This window comes from Phalangium opilio, unplaced genomic scaffold, assembly GCF_054372755.1.
Source record: "Phalangium opilio isolate 3A_F unplaced genomic scaffold, DU_Popi_V2 ptg000088l_1, whole genome shotgun sequence".
NCBI classification, from domain to species: domain Eukaryota; kingdom Metazoa; phylum Arthropoda; class Arachnida; order Opiliones; family Phalangiidae; genus Phalangium; species Phalangium opilio.
In genome coordinates this window covers 2,937,140-2,956,921 of record NW_028324193.1, presented here as the reverse complement: position 1 = coordinate 2,956,921, position 19,782 = coordinate 2,937,140, and the positions used below count along the sequence as shown (strand labels likewise).

The 19,782-nt window shown below is 38.6% G+C and overlaps 2 protein-coding genes and 1 long non-coding RNA gene across 3 annotated transcripts; 2 read left to right on the top strand and 1 right to left on the bottom strand.

Annotated features, from left to right (window-relative positions):
• The first annotated feature begins 6,313 nt into the window (after positions 1-6,313).
• Positions 6,314-13,167, top strand: LOC149649079 (uncharacterized). Its single transcript, XM_089849429.1, has 5 exons — positions 6,314-6,361; positions 9,100-9,273; positions 9,310-11,709; positions 11,866-12,342; positions 12,451-13,167. Exons 1-5 carry the CDS (start codon positions 6,314-6,316, stop codon positions 13,165-13,167), a joined length of 3,816 nt encoding a protein of 1,271 aa, XP_089705555.1.
• A 1,868-nt stretch (positions 13,168-15,035) lies between these two features.
• On the top strand, positions 15,036-16,071 carry LOC149649078 (uncharacterized). The gene is made up of 3 exons (XR_016371664.1): positions 15,036-15,278; positions 15,358-15,431; positions 15,495-16,071. It is a non-coding gene; the product is annotated as an uncharacterized LOC149649078 (long non-coding RNA).
• A 312-nt stretch (positions 16,072-16,383) lies between these two features.
• On the bottom strand, positions 16,384-18,552 carry LOC149649077 (uncharacterized). Its single transcript, XM_089849428.1, has 4 exons — positions 18,545-18,552; positions 17,713-18,503; positions 17,202-17,249; positions 16,384-17,141 (listed from the first exon to the last, which is right to left on the bottom strand). Exons 1-4 carry the CDS (start codon positions 18,550-18,552, stop codon positions 16,747-16,749), a joined length of 1,242 nt encoding a protein of 413 aa, XP_089705554.1. The 3' UTR covers positions 16,384-16,746.
• Positions 18,553-19,782: the final 1,230 nt, after the last annotated feature.

Genomic DNA, 19,782 nt, shown 5'->3' with positions numbered 1-19,782 from the left:
AACCAAAGATGGCTGGCTCTTTAATCATACATGCTAAATGTATGATTCTGTTCCCTATTAAGAGATGCCCCACATTACTTGTCGACTGCTGGCTTCGTTGTGGCTGATCGGAGTGACTTTCATTCTGTTTTACTTGGGTTGTTACATACGGACGGAGTTCTCGACGGAAAGCTATGAATACATCGACACCCTCTCCGATTTGATCAAATCGGGAGTTGTACCAGCAATGAAAACGGACACATACAAATTCCTCCAAGTTTCGGTGAATGTCTTTCTGTATGTTAAGTTTCTTTGTTCATCTGACCGTCTTTGGCGCGTATCTACAGGAAGCCCAGGACCCTGTTATTAATCAAACATCTGCAATGGACCATCAAAGACGAAGGTCAAATCAAGATATGGCACGAATCAGCGCTAGAAACGCATCGTTTTCGTCGAGGGATAACCGAGCGCGAGATTTATCACACCATAGTGCTAGAAACACAACATAATCGTCGAGGGATAACCAAGCACGAGATTTATCACAACATCGCTCTAGAAACCCAACACATTCTTCAAGGGATAACCAAACACGAGAGTTGGCGCAACACCGTGCTAGAAACACAACAACACATTTTTCAAGGGATACCAACACAACTGAAATGGTGCCTCGGCAACAAGTAACTACAAGCCGAAAAGCGCTTTCACGTGAGGGACTCAGCTTTGCAAGAGCATTTAATTTACCACCAATACCGTTTTCCCGTATGAGCCTAGACGTCGAAAGACCACTTAATTTACCAACATATAGGCCAAGACCCTGGAACGCTGTAGAAATAAATAAAACTGTGGAGAGTGACACAACTACAAATCGTACGGTGGTTGACACAACTGCCTCGATGGGAAATGACTCGGATACGCGTCCTAAAGGTATAGGCTCTATGGAAAATGCCTCGTATACGCGTCCTAAAAGAATTGACTCGATGGAAAATGCCTCGAATTCACGTCCTAAATCGATGGAAAATGACCCAAACACATTTGATTTATTGCAAGCAAATTTAGTTCAAGGTGTGTTTTAGACTACTGTTGAAACATTATCAAGCCTTAAAATATTTATTTTTATAACTTTTCTGCCCAAAAATCAGTCTCTGATAATAGTGAAGATGAATCTGAAATTCGTGAAATATCCACTATATTTTATCCAACGAAAATGACAGTTCAAAGCTTCGATAATAGTGAAGATGAATCCGATACCCAAAATATTTTACTCCTCGAAAAGGGTAGTTCAAGGTAGATTAAGGTATCTTTTTAAAATTTCTTATCTTTTAAGTAACTATGCTTCGGGGTTGTCTCTTATTTAAGAGTGCTGCTTAGTTTTGAATCTGAATGACCTGAATCAAAGTAAAAAGCCTTTAAGTCTGTTGTTTTCGAAAAAGCTTGAATTACACTCACAAATGGATGCAACACTTGTCTGCACCATATCAAAGAAACACAAAACTACTAACAGTTGCTAATTTTTTAAAATTCAGTCCCGATGAATGTTTCTGGCGCTTCTGATACCGCCCATGTTTCTCAAAGTTGCAATATAAGCTCAAACTCTCATTATATTATTCAAATGCCTGAAATTGCTGCAGTGGATATAATCCATAATGGTCATGGATGGTCTGAAGAAGTGAATCAACCAACTAAACCAACAACCGCTACTACTAACATCTTAAGCGAAAAATCGCCCTTGGCCTAAGGATGCTGGAACCCATAAAGCCACGCTTAAGTTTTTATCCCAAGACGTTTTAACTACTATAACATAAAAAAAAATTAAGAACCATTTTATAAACGAAGTGTGACAACTTAGAAAGCTTAATTTAGTTTTCATGTACTATTTGTAACATTTTTAAGTGTTTGAACTAACAATATTTCTAATTGCTTGGAAGAAATCAAAGAACCTTAGGGAAACATTTAGCCAAAAAACTAATAAGTAACTAAGTGTTTGAATTAAGCTCTGAAAATTGTCATTAGAAATAATGTTTCAAAATGTTGGAACTTCCAAATTATCAGCCCACTCGATCACTCGAGTTGGCTGTGTTCTTTGACAGGCGCTCCCATGGAGCAATGAGACTAGATCCGCTAAAATGTTTTAGACAGTTTTATTGCTCCATGGGATACGAACAACAAAGGTCCCAACCCCCAATCGCCGTTAGTGTTGCTTTGCTTGGCATTTTCCGAACTCTGTTGAAAAGTTCGATGTTACGGGCTTCTTAACCATGTTATTGAAATAGAGGGTGGCCTCGCGGTTTTTCATTTACTTCTGGTAGGATTAAATAAGAATTAACGATAGTAATAGTTTAAGTAATTGAAATTAATGGTGCAATAACTATTCCTTTATGTATTTTTCGTATGAGTGTTAAGCCTCGGTTAGCCACATTGTTGAAAATATTTCAACGTTAATCGTTAAGTAGCTTATGCAGAATGGGAAGATTTATAGTCTAACTGAAACTTGATCGTAACGTATAAACATTAAATCAACCGTGATTTTTGTCAAAGAAAAAACGAATTCAACCGTAAATTTTGTCAATGAAATAAAAAATCAACCTTGAATTTGTTCAAAGAAAAAGAAATCAACCGTGAATCAGTGGTGGGAATTTGGCGATTTCTTTCCTAGACCAAACTTCCCCTTCTTTGACGCAGAGGGCGACACCTTCTCAGAAGCTTTTTGAAAATTTGTCTCCTCTCCCTTCCCCGTCCAAGAGTAGGGGTGTTGGAGAGAAGAAAGGGGTGAGTAACTCAGAGAGGCTGAAGGTCTAGGGTTCGAAGTGGTATCAAAGAGGGTAGAAAGAGGGGGAGTTGAAGCTAGCGGCTTTGGCAAGGCATTTTGGGTGTTCTCGCTTTTATTTTTTATTTATTTGTTATATTTCGCTCCTAATATCCGGTTCACCGTATTTCAACCAATAAGAGGTCAGAGAAAGATGCGCGCGCACACCGGAAGCTTATAGGTAAACTTTCCAAAGCGAAAACACTCCAGCCAAGCCTTCTACTCCCCCTCTTTCTACCCTCTTTGGTGGTATTCCCCCTTCTCAACTGTAGATTTCCCCCCTTAGAAGAAAATTTTTCCTTCTTTGTAAAAGCAGGCGCTTGCCTCGGAAGGAAAGTTTACCTTCTATAGAAGGAAACCTACTATGGTTGGACGAAAGATTCCTAGAGAGGGGGCAGCGCTTTCTTTTTCAAGAAGATCTCCTCTCTCGCAACCCAATCTTCCTTCTTTTGAAGGGAAGGCCAATGTTAAAGAAGGTAGAGGAAAGAAGAATATTTGCAAATTCACATTTAAGAAATAAAAGATTTATTAATCTCTAAAAATTAACATTAATTTTTAAGGCAAAATAAATTAATTGAATTACAGTAAAAATTAAAAATATATGAATATAATTCAATTATAAACAATGAGTAACAAAGGCTGTATATTGTTTGGCATGCTCTTCTAGCTCTATTTGCCAAAATCCGTCTTTCAAATCTAGTACTGAGAAATACTTTGAGCCGAAAAGGCGATCCATTGTTGCCGTATCAAAGGGATGGGGTAAACATCAGGTACAGTGATAGAATTTAGTTTTCGGACATCACCGCAAAAACGAAAATCCACCTGTTTTTCCGTGTCATTCCCCTCGGGGGTCCCTACCCTGTTTTCGGACTCGGCCTGTTGTTCAGGCTTTTGGGGTTTTTACTTTTTTTCCAAAAGTATAGGCGATGAGTATGGAGAATTGCTTTTGCGTATAATCCCGTTTGCTAGCATGTTTTCGATTTGGGCCTCCACTATAACGCGCTTTGGTGGTGACAATGGGTATGGGCGTGATTTGAAAGGAACGTTGGTTGTTAGTTTAATCTAGGAGGTTATAGGGGTGAAGGAGTCTTCGACTGCCCGATTTCCCATTGAAACGCGCTTACAGATTATCGTCCGTTCTGGGAAATTCTTAGCCGCGCACCTTGTTCGGCGCTCATCGTCGTCTGTTCGTTTGTTTTAATTTTTGTTAAAGGCGCTGCATTTTTTAGTGCTCTAACGGAACATTTTTCATTATTTTAATTTTTATTAATAGTAAATTATGGTTCTTAGAAAAAACTGAATTAAAGGTAACGGTTTTTTACTCTTTCACTACACCAAGATAAGTGATTAAAGACTGTGGGAGGGTCGAATTAACGCCCGATAAAATTAAAAAATATCTCTACATGTGCAGTGAACACGTAATATAGGCGGCGTTGCTTCAAAGGCCTAAGCTAACATGAAAAACCAGCTATTTTTTTGAATTGGGTTTGCGTGGTCACGTGATGCGCGTAACCAATGTAACTAGGTGCGCCTGCACGAATCTCCCATCGGAGAGGCCGAAACCTGAGCTCTAAGAACGGGCAGTCGAAGACTCCTTCACCCCTATATCCTCCTAGGTTTAATATCATGACGAACCAAGCTCGTGCGTCCCGCTTTCCCAGTGAAAACATCGGGGAATATATCTATAAAATTTTCTATGGCCTTGACCCCTTCTATCTCTTCTTCTGTTAGGGCTATTTCGTTAATCTCAGGGGAGATGGATCTAACAAAAGGGTTTGTTCGGGGATAGTGACGGTTTCTACAGTTTCACCTGGAGAATCGTCAACCACTCCGCAGTATTTTGAACCAAATGTTGTTTGATATGGGAGGAGTGGAAATTCTACCCCTTCATCCCTGAAAGTAAAGGTCAAGTTGTGGGGTTTAGCGTGCAGCCCGGTATGGATACTGAAGTCCCACCCTAAAAGTAGTCCCGCAGCTATATCTTTAACCACAATAAAATTCCATTAGGAACTTTAAAACAATCTCAACAGGATATCCGTGGTTAAACTTATCATTATATGTGATAATGTAATAAGATAATGTGACGAAGCGGCTCAGTGAACGTTGGGCAATGGCCTCAGAGTTTTGCTTGCAATGGCCAAGCTAAAATTCCTCTCTTGACGCAATCTTCTAAGGAGCTATTAGTAAAATAATATATTACGAACAAAAATGGTCTCACTTAGACCACAAAAATTATACTTAGCTTGAAAAATTTATATTTAAATCAAAGTAGAAAATTCACTTAAGCAAAGGCTTAGAGCATTGACGTCGGCAATGAAAATACGAGATTCCCGACGGTACATAAGACTCCCGGTCTCCACTCTCCCGTCAAAACTCAAAGCCGAAAGCTCGCGCAGCTAAAATTGGATTTTAACTAAGAATGTAGCCCTTCCTAGTGCTTTGAACTTAGATAGGTTTCCCGCCTTTAGCTCTAATTCCTCTATAGGCTCTAAAACTAAATATGGCGTCTTCACTTTCTCGAATTCATCCTTGGCCATTACGGTTACATCGGAACACGTGTCAATATACGCGGATCCGTGCCATGTTCCTACTTTAATGGGGACTTTGGGTCGAGCGTGGCTTTGCTCCTCACAAGGAGTAATGGGCGGTTTTCCTTGAGTAGCTAAGTTTTTCTTACTCAGAGGGATGATTTCGGGTTCGCACGTAGGGAGATCGCGCCACGTGTTTAATTCCGAAACATTTTCAGTATTTTGGGGTCAGTGTTTATTGGATTAATTGGGGTGCTGCTAATTTCCGACATGTTCGGGTTAGTCTTGGAATCCCTTTTATCAGTACCCTCACCTCTAGCTTCGCGAGCTTTCCGTTTCCGGCATTGTTCAGTTGTATGGTTAGACTTATTACAATAACCGCATCGGATTACAGGCTTAGGTTTTGGCTTATTTGAGTTATTAACATCATTTTGACGCGGATTAGAACTATTTCCTTTTTGAAAAGGCATTCGTTCGTTCCTCGGCTTTGTACTGGACCATTGAGAAGTCACGCTGTTTTGAGGTTTAAAGCTATTGTCGTAATCCTCACATTGTTCTTGCAGGTACTGCGCCTCTTGGGCCGCTGCCTGAACGTCCGATAGAGTAGGTTCGTTCGGTACGCGCATGTTTTTAGTTTTGCCGCTCTTTACAGCTGGAAAACTATTGTTCCGCCCTCAATTGGCTGGACGGCAGGTCGGCTGGCTGGATTTTGGGGTGACCTGATGAGATTCGTCATAAATAAACTTTTAAAATTTCGAATTTCCCGCGAATTTTCGACTCCAAAATTCACCCATAGTTCACGTTACAATTCCTAGGTGGCGTAACGTATTTAATTTCAATTGAAATTATTTTTCTGTCGGTGCCGGGAGGCGAACCTGCGACGTCCCGATCCATACTAGACGCCAGTGAAGGCGCCCGACTCCGTGACTCTACCAACTGACCCACGCTCGCTTAGTATGAAAACCGAGTTAAGTTAGACTGTAGAGTAGAGAGAGGTAGAAGGATGCGGATCCCCTTGCCGACGTGCGCCAACCAGCTGCAACTGGATTTTGTAAGTGGGAGAGGAGAGAGAGTAGAGAGAATTTTCCGTAGGCAGCGTAGCGCCCGCCAAATAACGTTTAGCAATGTAATTTAAATCAATGAAACATACTCATTTAAAGTTAAATAATTATAATTAGCTAATATGACTATTATATTTAAAAAAATTATATTATAACGATAGTTGGTGAGAGATCCAATAGAGGGCAACATGAGATGTCATAAATAGACTGCAAACTTCGTCTAGATTGTTGTCTGGCTTAGATAGTTTAATCAGGTGTTTAAATGTAACTTAATTCCGGCGATACCATTAATGACAAACGCAATCAACATTCTCATGGCTTATTTAAAGTTAATTAAATTGAATTGCTCAAAGATAATTATAAAATTAAATCAACAACTCAACTATCTGCTCAGCGATAATTGGGCTAGTTTTTGTCAGTTTTGCTGTTTATTTAAAAGAAATTAAACAATGGTATGCAGCGTGTATGGGTGTAAAAATAATGCCACAATGAGTGGTGTCCGCTTTCACCAATTTCCACGCGCCGTTAAATTGTCGAAACAATGGGATATAGCTTTAAAAATGGGTAAACCACACACCAAACCCATGGTTGTCTGCTCCCATCATTTTAAACAAGATGATTACCGCCCTCAACCGAAATATAAACATTCAGGAATGTTTTAAGCGTACAATATTAATTTAAAACCAATTATAATAAGAGTTATAACTACGGAGCAAACTACGACCAACAAATGCACCACTCCAAACCCCAATGATAAATGCATTATGGTCAACCCCTTGGAAAATCATACATGTTATGTTAATGCTTCTAATGGAATATTGAATGCCACCTCTATAATTTCATTAACAGGATTACAAAGTACTGGTCTATTTGATGCGATCGTTAAAAATATTAAAAATAGCCGCATCTCAATGAATGTTCGAGATAGGGTATTTTTGACACTCATGAAACTTAAACTTGGCATTTGATTCACCGCTCTATCAGCTTAGTTTTTAAATTAACTCTTACGCAGTTGGTTTCGATTCTCGAATGCGCGATCAAATGGCTAGATAAAAATGAAATGTATGCCCAGATGTTTTGCTGAGTTTACTCCTGAACTTTTGTAAAACAATTTTATTTAATAAATTTGTAAGATTCTATCACATTTTAAGGTACTTAAAAATATCACTTCAGCCTTATTTGTGCCATTACATTCCGTCCTTTATTCCATTTCAAATAATTTGGAATGTAGTAATTAAAATAAGTAATTTGTAATCTTGGTAAAAGATTGTTAATAAATTTTTGGTCTTTAGGCACATCAATAACAAAACAATCAACTTCCAGTTTAGAATAAATTACAAAATGACAACTTTGAAGTCATAAAAGGGCCAAACTATGTTGCACTTGCCCATAATACATTTGTAAGGGTTTCAAAGAAAATGTTCCGTCCTTCATGATTACCTAAGGAGTTTGTTTGAGGACTGTTTCTAAGTTTTTATTTTTCACCAATGACTGACAAGTTCATTTTGACCAAATTATCATTGACTAGACCGTCAGGGGAACACCCCAAGAATAGATAAGAAGGGTTGACTTCAAAACCAATCTTCGTTACTTTTAAATTAGACTTTTTTTAAAGCAACAAGAGTTTTATTTCGTTTATAATTCCATACTGTGTGAATTCATTTCCCTTATAGTTTGACTGAAGAGCTTTTCGAATTTTTTCAGTAGGATCTTTTGGAAAATATGTGTAATACTCGTAGCAAATTTGACAAGAGAGAGAGCAACAGGTGCTAAAAAAACGAAAACAGTATTACCAATTTTTATACTCATGTTATGACCAAGGCTTAAGAGTTTACATAACTAATTTGGTTAATATTAGGGTGAGTAGGTTTTCAACACTTACCATTTTTGAAAATATTCTCTTCTGAAAATTGTGGTTCATCCATTGTAAGAAATTTCGAGTACTAATTTTCATTTAGCACTGAATTATCAGTTTAAACGTCACATACACTGCCGCTGTGCCCGCTGATGCTACAGGTCTCAGGCCTGCCATTTTTGTTTCCCCTAGATCAAGCATCGCGTTTTCTCCGCACGGTGGCACTAATGAAACTAGTTCGTTCTAGGCGCGGAATCTGGCAGCCCTGAGCTAGGGAAATTTTTGTCCAAAAAGGGAAATTTTAAGGGTTAGAAAGGGAAATTTCATTTTTCCCACCTGGCATCACTGCTTTGAAGTTCCTTTCCTTTGTTCTCTTGCGAACTCTGTGTTTAACGGCTGTGGAAGATTTCTTCTGCTTTTTGTGAATGCCAATTGAAAACTTATTCTTCGAAATAAGTATTTGTTTTTAATTTTGTTACCACAGTTCTCATTTTTTTATTAGGCCTATTAATTTACCACTAATTATAGTTTATTTTCAGAATTAATTTCAAGTAAGTATTTCTTTGAACGGGTAGTTTTGTTTCTATCATTGTCATATTCTATTATTTGTTAGGCCTTTTACGCGTAAACCAAGATTGTTTCCGTACTTCTGTTAAAAAACAGAGTCGGTGAAATACTTGTCAGTTGAAGGAGTACACGAGAGAGTGCTTCCGTCGCATATTTTGTTGTGTGGTTCTTGCCACAGTTACGTTTCTAGAATGAAGTGCCACTTTCCAGAGAAAACGGCTATTTTTTCCTGATTTGCCCATGGAGTTGAAAGATCTTACAGAGCTTGAATGTAGAATGATTTCTCCGCGATTACCGTTTATGCAGATACGAAAACTAGGAGTTGATCAGCAAAGAGGCATTCGCGGTAATGTCGTAAATGTACCAGTTTCAATCGACTCTTCTGTTTCAATTCTGCCCAGAGGCCCCACTGACACTCAAGTTATTCAAATTAAACTCATGAGGAAGAAGGAATATCAACATCACTATATGTTTGAAACAGTTCGTCCCAGAAAAATACTTTAAAATACTTTAAAGATTCTAATAACAACTCCTTTGTATTTGAAACATGAAGTTACAGTTCCAGATGAAGTGGCTTTGGAATTCAGCGAATCTAATAGTGTAAATTTCGTATCGAATGAGGAAGATATGCCAACTGAAGTAGAGCACACGCCCCCTGTTGGTACAGATCAACTAAATAATTTCGTATCGAAAGAGGAAGATATGCCAACTGAAGTGGAGCACACGCCCCCTGTTGGTACAGATCAACCAAGTAATTCTGCTGTAGAACCTCAACAAGCACCTGACAGCGACCAGGAATGGGACGAAATTGATGAAGAAACAGCATTGAACAATGGCAACAGTGATACCCTTTTGCTTTCATCTGAAGATCTAATTACGCCCCAAATTGAAAGTATTGCTTATGCTCCTGGAGAAGGGCAGACACCACAATCAATTCTTTATGATGAGGACTCCGAATACCTATCTTTCCCGAGTATTTACGCTGGCCAAGCTTTGAAGCTCCCAGCTAAGGCAACGTACACACAGCAAATAAAATGGGAGTTCAGATGCAGCGATAGGCGTTGTGCCTATAGTATTCCAAAAATATTTTATTCCTATGTTAAATTAGTATCGTCAAAACTACGGAGCGCTACTAATATTTGCATGAGGAAAACAAAGTCCAAAGCTGGCCAAGCAAACACAGCGGGAGCATTAACAGCGCCTGGAAGTTTGGATTCTTTGGTGAAACACGATGATGGTTACAAAGTTTTGGAAAGCGTCAGATCTTCCCCTGGCTATTTACAACAGCGTGAGAAAGATCTTCGGGCTATGGTTCGCCAACTTGGTAATCCTACGTGGTTCCTCACTCTGAGTGCCGCTGAGACGAAATGGGAAGAGCTTTTGGAGTCCTTGTGCGTCATTGCCGGGTACCCTCGAGAAACTGCGAAAGAATATGTAAAAACCTTGGCATTTATGGAGAGAGCTAAGCTTATCAACGAGGACCCTGTCACCTGCAGCCGATATTTTGATTATCGTTTGAGAGAATTTTTCAAGTTTCTGCGAAGCAAGGAGTCACCGATTGGAATCATTGATGATTACTACATTAGAATAGAGTTCCAAATGAGGGGATCACCACACGCCCATATTCTACTATGGAATAAAAACGCCCCACAATTGAGAAGCGATAACTCCAATCTAGAAGAGGTTATCATATTCATTGATTCCAACATTACCTGCTCGAAAGGGGATGGAAGTGAAAAATGGAACAACTTGGTCAAGCTGCAAACTCACAAGCATTCCAAAACCTGTCGTAAGAAGAACGATAGTGGACAGTCATCGTGTCGTTTTGGCATACCTTTTCCGCCAATGGGAAGAACCCTTATTTACGACCCTTCTAAGCGTGATGAAAACGAAAACGTTGAAGAGGTTGAAGCCTTAAGCAAATTGGTTCGAAATGCTATCGAGAAATTGAAAGTCGAAACTGCACCGGAAACATTTGAAGAATTTTTGGAAACGCTGAACATAACGGAAGAGCAATATATTGCAGCTATAACTTATCCAATTAGAAGGCTCACTGTCCTTCTGAAAAGGTCACCGCAGGAAATAAGAATTAATCCCTACAACAAGAAGATTTTGGAGTTATGGAACGCTAATATGGATCTTCAATACGTCCTAGACCCATACGCCTGTCTCATGTATATAGTTTCCTACATCGGCAAAGCCCAAAAGGGGATGTCACAGCTCTTGAGAGAGGCAATCAAGGAAGCGAAAAATAAAGGCAGTGGTATAAAAGAGAGATTAAAAGTTATTGCTAATAAGTTTATTCATTGTGAAGAAATTAGTGCCCACGAATGCTGTTACATACTACTTTCCATTCCAATTTGCCGGAGCAGTCGTGCTCATATTTTCATAAACACTTCACCCCCTGAAGAAAGGGTACACATTTTGAAAACACCATCTGAATTGGAATTATTGCCTGATGATAGTACTAACGTTTTTTCCGATGGAATCATCGAGCACTACATTGTGAGACCTGATGAACTGGAAAATCTCAGTTTAGCTGCTTTCGCCTCATGGTATGAGTTTTCTCGGTCCAAACGCAATAGGAGAACCCAAAATTTGAACGAAGATGAAGACCCAGAAATTGAAACGACTTCTGTGGAAACGTCTCTTGAGCTGAAAGATTCTTCAGGATACGTCAGGAAAAGGATGCAGGCCAAAGTAATCAGATTCAAAAAGTACAGTATGGTGAAAGATCTCAAAAACTACTGTCGAGTGGAAATGATGTTATTTTTACCTTGGCGTTGTGAGGAAACCGAATTGTTAGAAGCTAACGTGGAAGAAATTTACGAAGCCCATAAGCAGGAAATATCTGAAGCTAGAAGGGAATTTATAAGTGAAGTTGATGATCTGGATCTGGACCAAATGATTCAAGAAGTAAGAGAAAACCAACACTCAAATGACGTTCAAAATATTCAACCTATGATTGAACATTAAAAAGAGCGTGACAGAAGTTTTACATTGGATGACCCGCAATTTTTTGTCAACTCTCTTCAAGAAGCCGTTTGTGACATAACTTCTGATATTCAACAGTCTAGCGCTGCCGACTTCACTCCAACAATTACTCTTGTCAACAATGAAGAATATTACAGCATGCTTCGAAAACTAAATTTAAAGCAGCGAGAAATTTTCTACTACGTACTTAATCATTTCAAAACATCTCAAGAAGAACCTCTGAGGATTCTGATAACAGGCGGTGCTGGTGTTGGGAAAAGTCTCTTGATTCAAGCGATTTTTGAAGCCGTATCCAGGCATGAAAAGAATAAACCCGGTGCCGATCCATCACGATTATCTGTTCTAAGAACGGCATTCACCGGGAAAGCGGCTTTTAATATTGATGGTGTCACTCTTCACTCTGCCTTTAACTTGCCTACAAATCAATTTTCTGGCAAGATGAATCCTTTGGACAACGACACTTTGAACAGAAAAAGATGTTCACTTTTAGGCCTGAAACTTCTGATAATAGATGAAATATCTATGTGTGGAGCCAAAATATTCAATTATATTAATGTAAGAGCCCAACAAATCTTCGGATCTCCAAAGCATTTTGGTGGTATTTCAGTTGTTCTCGTGGGAGACTTCAACCAGGGGATAATTACACACTTATGCCCTTAAAAGAAAAGAACAACCCCCTATGCGGCCCTAATTGGAAGTCCACTGTGGGAGGAATTTAAGTTGTATGAGCTTGACGAAATTATGAGACAGAAAGATGACAAAATATTCGCTATGGCTTTAAATCGAATGTCCATGGGAGAGATGACACCCGCCGACGTTGACTTGTTTAGAAGCCTGGAAACATCTATTTCAAGGCCTCTACCTCTGGAAGCCCTTCATTTGTTTGCAACAAATGATGAAGTAAATGCGTTCAATGAATCAAAGTTATGTTCACGGAATGCTGAAAAGATATGCTCTGTCGCATTTGACTCGGCTACGGGTGACGCTAGCAATGAAATCAAAACAAGAATTCTTGAAGCCGTAAAAACCTTGAAACCCCAAGAAACCAGCGGTTTACCAAGAGAATTAACTCTAATGGTTGGTATCAGGTACATGATCACCAATAATTTGAACACCGCCGATGGTCTAGTAAATGGTGCAACTGGAAGGTTAAGAAAAATACAGTATGGTCAAAATCAAAAAGGTGAACAAGTCCCCGTTCGAGTTTGGATTGAATTTAACGATAACAAGACTGGAAAAGAGACTAGAGCCCAGTCTCAAGGATTAATGATAGCCAATAATATTAATGAATTATGGACGCCTGTTGAGAAGGTTGTCAGAAGTTTCACTAGACGTTCAGGACAAAAAACATCTACGTTTCAAGAAAGCAGTATCCTCTAGTAATTGGCGAAGCTATTACTGTACACAAGAGCCAAGGAGACACCTATTCCGAAGTAGATGTTCATCTTAATCAAAAGCGAAAGATGAAAAGGTCTCAGTTATACGTCGCTTGTAGTAGAGCCAAAACTTCAAACCGTTTGTTCATCGTGGGAAAGTTCACGGCGCCTAACCCAGTGGTTAAAAGTAAAGACTCTGTTGCCTTAGAGATGGAGCGACTTCGAAAAGATTGCCCGTTGATGCTACCTATTTTGGATCAAAAAAATGTCTATTTATGAGCATAACGTACAGTCTTTAAACTGTCATTTACAAGATGTAACCTCGGATCTCAAGATAATGGAATCGGATATGATATTTCTTGTGGAAAGCTGGGCCAAAGAAACTGACAATTTTAAAATTCCTGGATTTTCGGAGCTAAATGGTATATGCCTTCCTCGTCAGTCTCGACGAAAACCATATGGAGTATCAGCTTATATCAAAGAAACTGTAACTCACACCAGAATTCGTATGTACACTTCCGAACCAACAACAACCTCTCATATTGAATGCTTGTGGCTGGATGGATCGTTAAATGATTTACGCCTTTCTGTACTAGCAGTTTACTCTTCCTCAACTTGCAACATTCGCGACATAATATATGGTATTGGGAAATGCGTGGCGGAATATTATGATGAAGATATTCCCAGCGTCATTGTTGGTGACTTCAACATTAACCTTCTTGAGACATCATCTCTTGAAACCAAGAAGCTAATCGATTTCTTCTCTGATAATGGGTTTCAACTTTTACAAGGTCTTAACTTGAAGCAATCAACTGATGGTGGTACTCAACTGGATTTAGCATTTGGCGATGAGAAATTTTCCACCATTTTCAGCGCTAGTTATCGAGAATGTTACTATTCTTATCATAAAGGAATATGTTTACATTTTAAATAACCTAGAATCTAAGACTTCATGTGACTTCTCAAACCAATTTTTCAAATTTTCAATGATCAGCATTGTTCCGGATGAAACTAAAAGATCAACAGTTGTCTGGATGAAACTAAAAGATCAACAGTTGTCTGGATGAAACTAAAAGATCAACAGTTGTCTGGATGAAACTACAGGTCAACAGTTGTCTGGATGAAACTACAGGTCAACAGTTGTCTGGATGAAACTACAGGTCAATGGTAGGCTTGGGAACCTAGTTAAAGAAACCCATATTAGGTTTGGGATCCTAGTTAAAGAGACCCATATTAGGCTTGGGATCCTAGTTAAAGAAACCCAAATTAGGCTTGGCGCCCTAGAGAAAGATGCTCTCACTCGCAATAAAACATGATCTAATGTTATAATCATATTTTTTTAAGTAATTAACAGAATTCCAGATGAATCTACAAGTGCAACTTGAAACTTCAAGCAGAAACTTCTGCAGTAACAAGATGAAACTTCAAGATCTACATTAACAAGATGAAACTTCAACTACAAGGTCAATGGTGGGCTTGGGAACCTAGAGTAAGACACCCATATTAGGTTTAGGATCCTAAAAAATTAAGCCTACATATATGCTACAACATGAACGGTAGCCCAAATCGAAGTACTTGATCTACAATGTCCAGATTGAGCTACCTACAACTGTCAAGATCAACAGTGGGCTTGGGATCCCAGAAAAAGATACCCCTATTAGGCTTGGGAACCTAGAGTAAGAGACCCATATAAGGCTTGGGATCCTTGAGAAAGACACCCATATTAGGTTTAGGATCCTACAAAATGAAGTCCACATATATGCTAAAAGTTGAACGGTACTATGGTAGCCCAAATAGAACTACTTGATCTACAATGTCCAGATTGAGCTACCTACAACTGTCAAGATCAACATTGTACTTGAGAACCCAGAAAAAGAAACCCCTATTAGGCTTGGGATCCTTGAGAGAGACACCCATATAAGGCTTGGGATCCTTGACAAAGACACCCATATAAGGCTTGGGACCCTTGGCAAAGACACCCATATAAGGCTTGGGATCCTTGAGAAAGACACCCATTTACGTTTCAGATAATAGGAAAAAGAGGCCCCCCATATAAGCTGCAACAACAACATTAATCCAGATAAAACTAAGAAATCAGCACTGTTCGAGATTGAAGTAAGTAAAACTACCAGGTCAAAAATACATTATACTTGTAATAGAGCCAACACTGCAAATTCATTTTTTTTTCAATAAGGGAATCAAGGCCCCCCAACGAGGGAAGCATTTCCAAACTGTACAACTACTAATTTTTCAATTTAATTTCAATTAGTAAGAAAGTAGTCTAACAATTTTGATAAATAAACCTACTAATGTATGATTCTTACTCATTAGACAGGCTATTTGTTTTCTCTGGTATCAAATTTCAGACAACATGACTGAGGGCTAATTCTAGGCAATGGTTGTATATTGGTATAATAGTACAAACATTGAATAATTTTAGCCATCAGTCATATATTATGCTACAAATGTTACTTTTGCATTAAGGAAAAAGTCAAGAATTTGTTCATCGGACAGAAATTTGTTACTAATTTCATTAAACTGTAAACCAAGATCATACTAGATTGATTTTCTCATAATCGGAATATAATTTTATATTTAAATTAACAAAACCGTTTAAGTAAAAATAGCCGGCAAGAATAATTTTAGTACCCAAACACTACTATTATCCCACAAATATTAGGTTTGCAACAAGAATATCAACAAAATTGTTCCAATTCATAGGACAGAAGTTTGCTATTTACTTGTTTCATAAATCTATAACCCAAAATCATGCTAGATTATTTTAATTCATAATTGGAATGATATTTGATGTTTAAAAGAAGAAAAAAACCGGTAAAGTATATAGGCCGGGGTCACCTTACAATAAATTTAGCTAGCTCAGGCAAAACGTTAATATGGCCGGGGCCATCTTGTTATAAGATAATATTGCAAAATTAAAACCTAATTACTTAAGAGAAAGACATATACGATGATTTTACCTGTAAGATTTTTGCTGGCTTCACATTAAGTTTCGTCCAGGGATTTCTGTCTACGTAACTTTGAAGTAGATTTGGAACTAATCGTGGCACATTGTCAGCTCGGCGTTTGTCATCCCTCTCTTTTAATTCCACAATCTGCTTCCAACCAAATTGTATACCATTGTTTTGAAATAGTTTTGCTCTTGCAGGATCCGACGAATATAGCGCATTGATTAGGCTTTTTAACTAAGCATTATTCATTTGATGAGAATATATCAAAATAAGTATCTAAGTTATAAATAAATTACCTCATGCGATGGACATATGATCCAATGAATTTGTCTGCCTAAGCGATACGGATTGGGGAATGAGCGTTTAAACGCTACTTCGATATTGTCGGAATCGATTGATTCAAAGTAGCTAAACTGCCCTTCCAAGCCCACAGTCAATTTGATTAACGACAGATTGGCACTCGCTCCATCGCAAACAATGGCAGATATGTTGAAACCGCAAAACTGGAAGGACTTTATTACTTCAAACATACAGTGGAAGGTGAATTGAGTGTCTGCAGTGTTTGCTGTAGAAAAATATGGTCCAATTATGTCGTAGTTCGCAGTCAGATCTCTTCACAAAAATTGAAGCATGTAATTCGCTTTCGTAATGTCTTTTTCATCAGACATTTCCTTGTAAAGATCATCCAAGTACAAATAATCTTCTCTGGGCATAGCTAAACCTACAAGCTTGTGACTTTTGCTATTCCATACAACTTTGGCTGCGACCCGAACTTCGTCAAACACAAGAATTCCATCACTCTGCGGTTTTAACAATCCAAGAGAAAGCTGTTCTTCAACAAACATGTCATAAATATTCTTTTGCTCTTGCAAATATTTCATGTTAATTCCGGGCTCGTCAAGATTTTTGGACGTTTTCCTTTGAATGGAACGCCACGAAGGGAGGTTAAGGATTTTGAAGCTGCGAAGGGCTTCATTGGCTGCTTTACTTCGGCAAGCAACTGCTAGAGCTGCAAAATTTAACATCCGTGAAGGTTTTCCCCTTTACTAAGAAATGGTTAGAAACGTACCAATGCGATAAGTCACTAGGCTCCAACGATTTCCTTTTTTACCAGGAGCTGAACAAAGTAAAAGGCTTATTGATTTTAAATGATTAGCGATAACACAATAGGGAGCTAACAGTTCTGACCCTGAAACGTCACACCCTTCTATCTCTTACTGGATTTTCATCCCCCCTAACGGTTGGAAGCAGTATTCTACGCGCAAAAATGCCAACCAGAGAGGGGCTGCGTGACGTCAGACTATCTCTTCCCCTTAGCCAGTTGTTAGCTCCCTATAGTTTAAGCCACCGATAAAAATCGTATGTCGCAATCCCACGTGAAATGGAACATTTGGTTGTAGATGGGCTAAAACTCTACGTTCAGCGTCGCGTAGAAGTTCAGGGGTATTAGTTCCCTTTGGACCGTTCATTTCCTTAACAAATTTTTGAGAGGAATACTGGAGATCGTCTCAGACGCTAGCGTCCAATGTACGATTTTTATTGGTGGCTTAAACTCTAATGGTTATGAAATAAAACCATACCATTTCTAGTTTGGTCAGCTTCATATTCTACTTTTTCTTTTTCCAAATGCATAGCACAGTCTTTCTCCCAGATTTCCCTAAGCTTCTTTCGTCTCTCTTTATTCTCTAAGGTCTCAGAGCCCAAAGCATCATCAAGCGCAGTAGAGAACTGGTTATTTATGGTAGATGTTATCTGTTTCATCTCTTTGTGTTGCTTCGATTTTAAAGATATTTGAAGCGCCCTAAGTTTAGCTTCAATTTTGGACGTTTTTGCCTTTAGGTTTTGAAATCGAAAACATTGTCTAAGCTTCTTCCTATTCAAACTTTGAGGTGATAGGAATTTCTCAGGGATTGTGGATGAAGGGTTCATTTTTCTTTTTCGGCTGGGTGATTTGTTGGATTCTATCCTTCTCTTTAGACAGAGTCTCACGTAGGTCATAAGATTTTTGCAAGCAGTGCAGACGTTTTGATGTGGCCCATTAGCGTTTCCTGGTTTTTTAAACCAAACTGGACAATCCAACGAAATTAAATGCTCCTTTGGGTATAAATGCTTCACAAGCTTCTTAGGGGGTTTAACTAGTTTCGGTATAGTTTCGATAGATTCTTTTCCAAGCCCCTGACAAAGTACGTAATCTTTCGAAGAAAACTCAAACAGTAGTTGCGACACCACATCTGAATCCAGTTCTTCACCTCTCAGAACACAAACCTCACGAACTAGCCCTTTGAAAACCACCTGAAATTTCAAATACCCATCCCAAGAAAGCACATATTTCGCAGCCTCGCAAAACAAATCAGGCTCATAATCATCCTTTCTAAAAACTTCGATAAAACGCTGTCAATATAAAAACAAAACAAGCTCATTTTAATAAAAGCAACCCTAGTATGATAATCTAAGGAAATAACTTTACCAGCTTAGGATTCGAAGATTTTCTTTCGGCCCAAGTTAACGATGGAAATGAAGAGACCAAGGTCTTAAATTGATTGGCAAAACTAGCGTTGAATTATTCTAATTGACAACTCAAAATACAATCTGTCTATTTTAAATAGGTTCTCATAAACTTTAGATATAAAAATCGTATAATTACTAAATGTTTTCTTTTTAAAAACATACCTGTGACTGGTAGGACTTAATATTTTTCTTCACTACAATCTGGGAAGCTAAAGATACTGACTCGTTAAGCCTTTGCACACAATCATAATCGTCGAACGCTTTATATGTTGAAACTTTCTTAGTTTGCGATCCTGCATTTTTCCTCGAAATTGATGCATAATAATTATACTGAGTACCCTTGTTTTGACTCATTTGTATAAATACTAACTAAAATAACCCGAAAATTAATCCGTGCCGTACTCTTAACTCGTATAATGGTATAAGCATCAGCGTCGTTGCGCGCACTTCCGCCTTCCCCACTCCCCGGTATACGGACTAAATACCCCCAAGACAAAAGACCCCCGGTCATAATCCCCCCATTTTTAATAACGTACAAAATCCCCCCTCTCTCAAGACAAAATCCCCCGGTCATTTTCCCCCCATCGTAGTTAAGAGTACAAAATCCCCCCACCCTCTAGACAAAATCCCCCCACCCTCTAGACAAAATCCCCCACCCTCTAGACAAAATCTACCCACCCTCTAGACAAAATCCCCCACGCTCTAGACAAATTCCCCGGTCATAATCCCCCGACAATAAAAAATACAATATCAATATTATCTAAAACACTGGAAGCCTCAGCGATCTGGTGGCGTAGTTAATTAATTAGCTGGCACCTTTCCCAAAATATTTTCCTATTAATTAGCTGGCACCTTTTCCAAAATATTCTCCTATTAATTAGCTGGCACCTTTTCCAAAATATTCTCCTATTAATTAGCTGGCACCTTTTCCAAAATATTCTCCTATTAATTAGCTGGCACCTTTTCCAAAATATTCTCCTATTAATTAGCTGGCACCTTTTCCAAAATATTCTCCTATTAATTAGCTGGCACCTTTTCCAAAATATTCTCCTATTATTTAGCTGGCACTTTTTCCAAAATATTCTCCTATTAATTAGCTGGCACCTTTTCCAAAATATGCTCCTATTAATTAGCTGGCACCT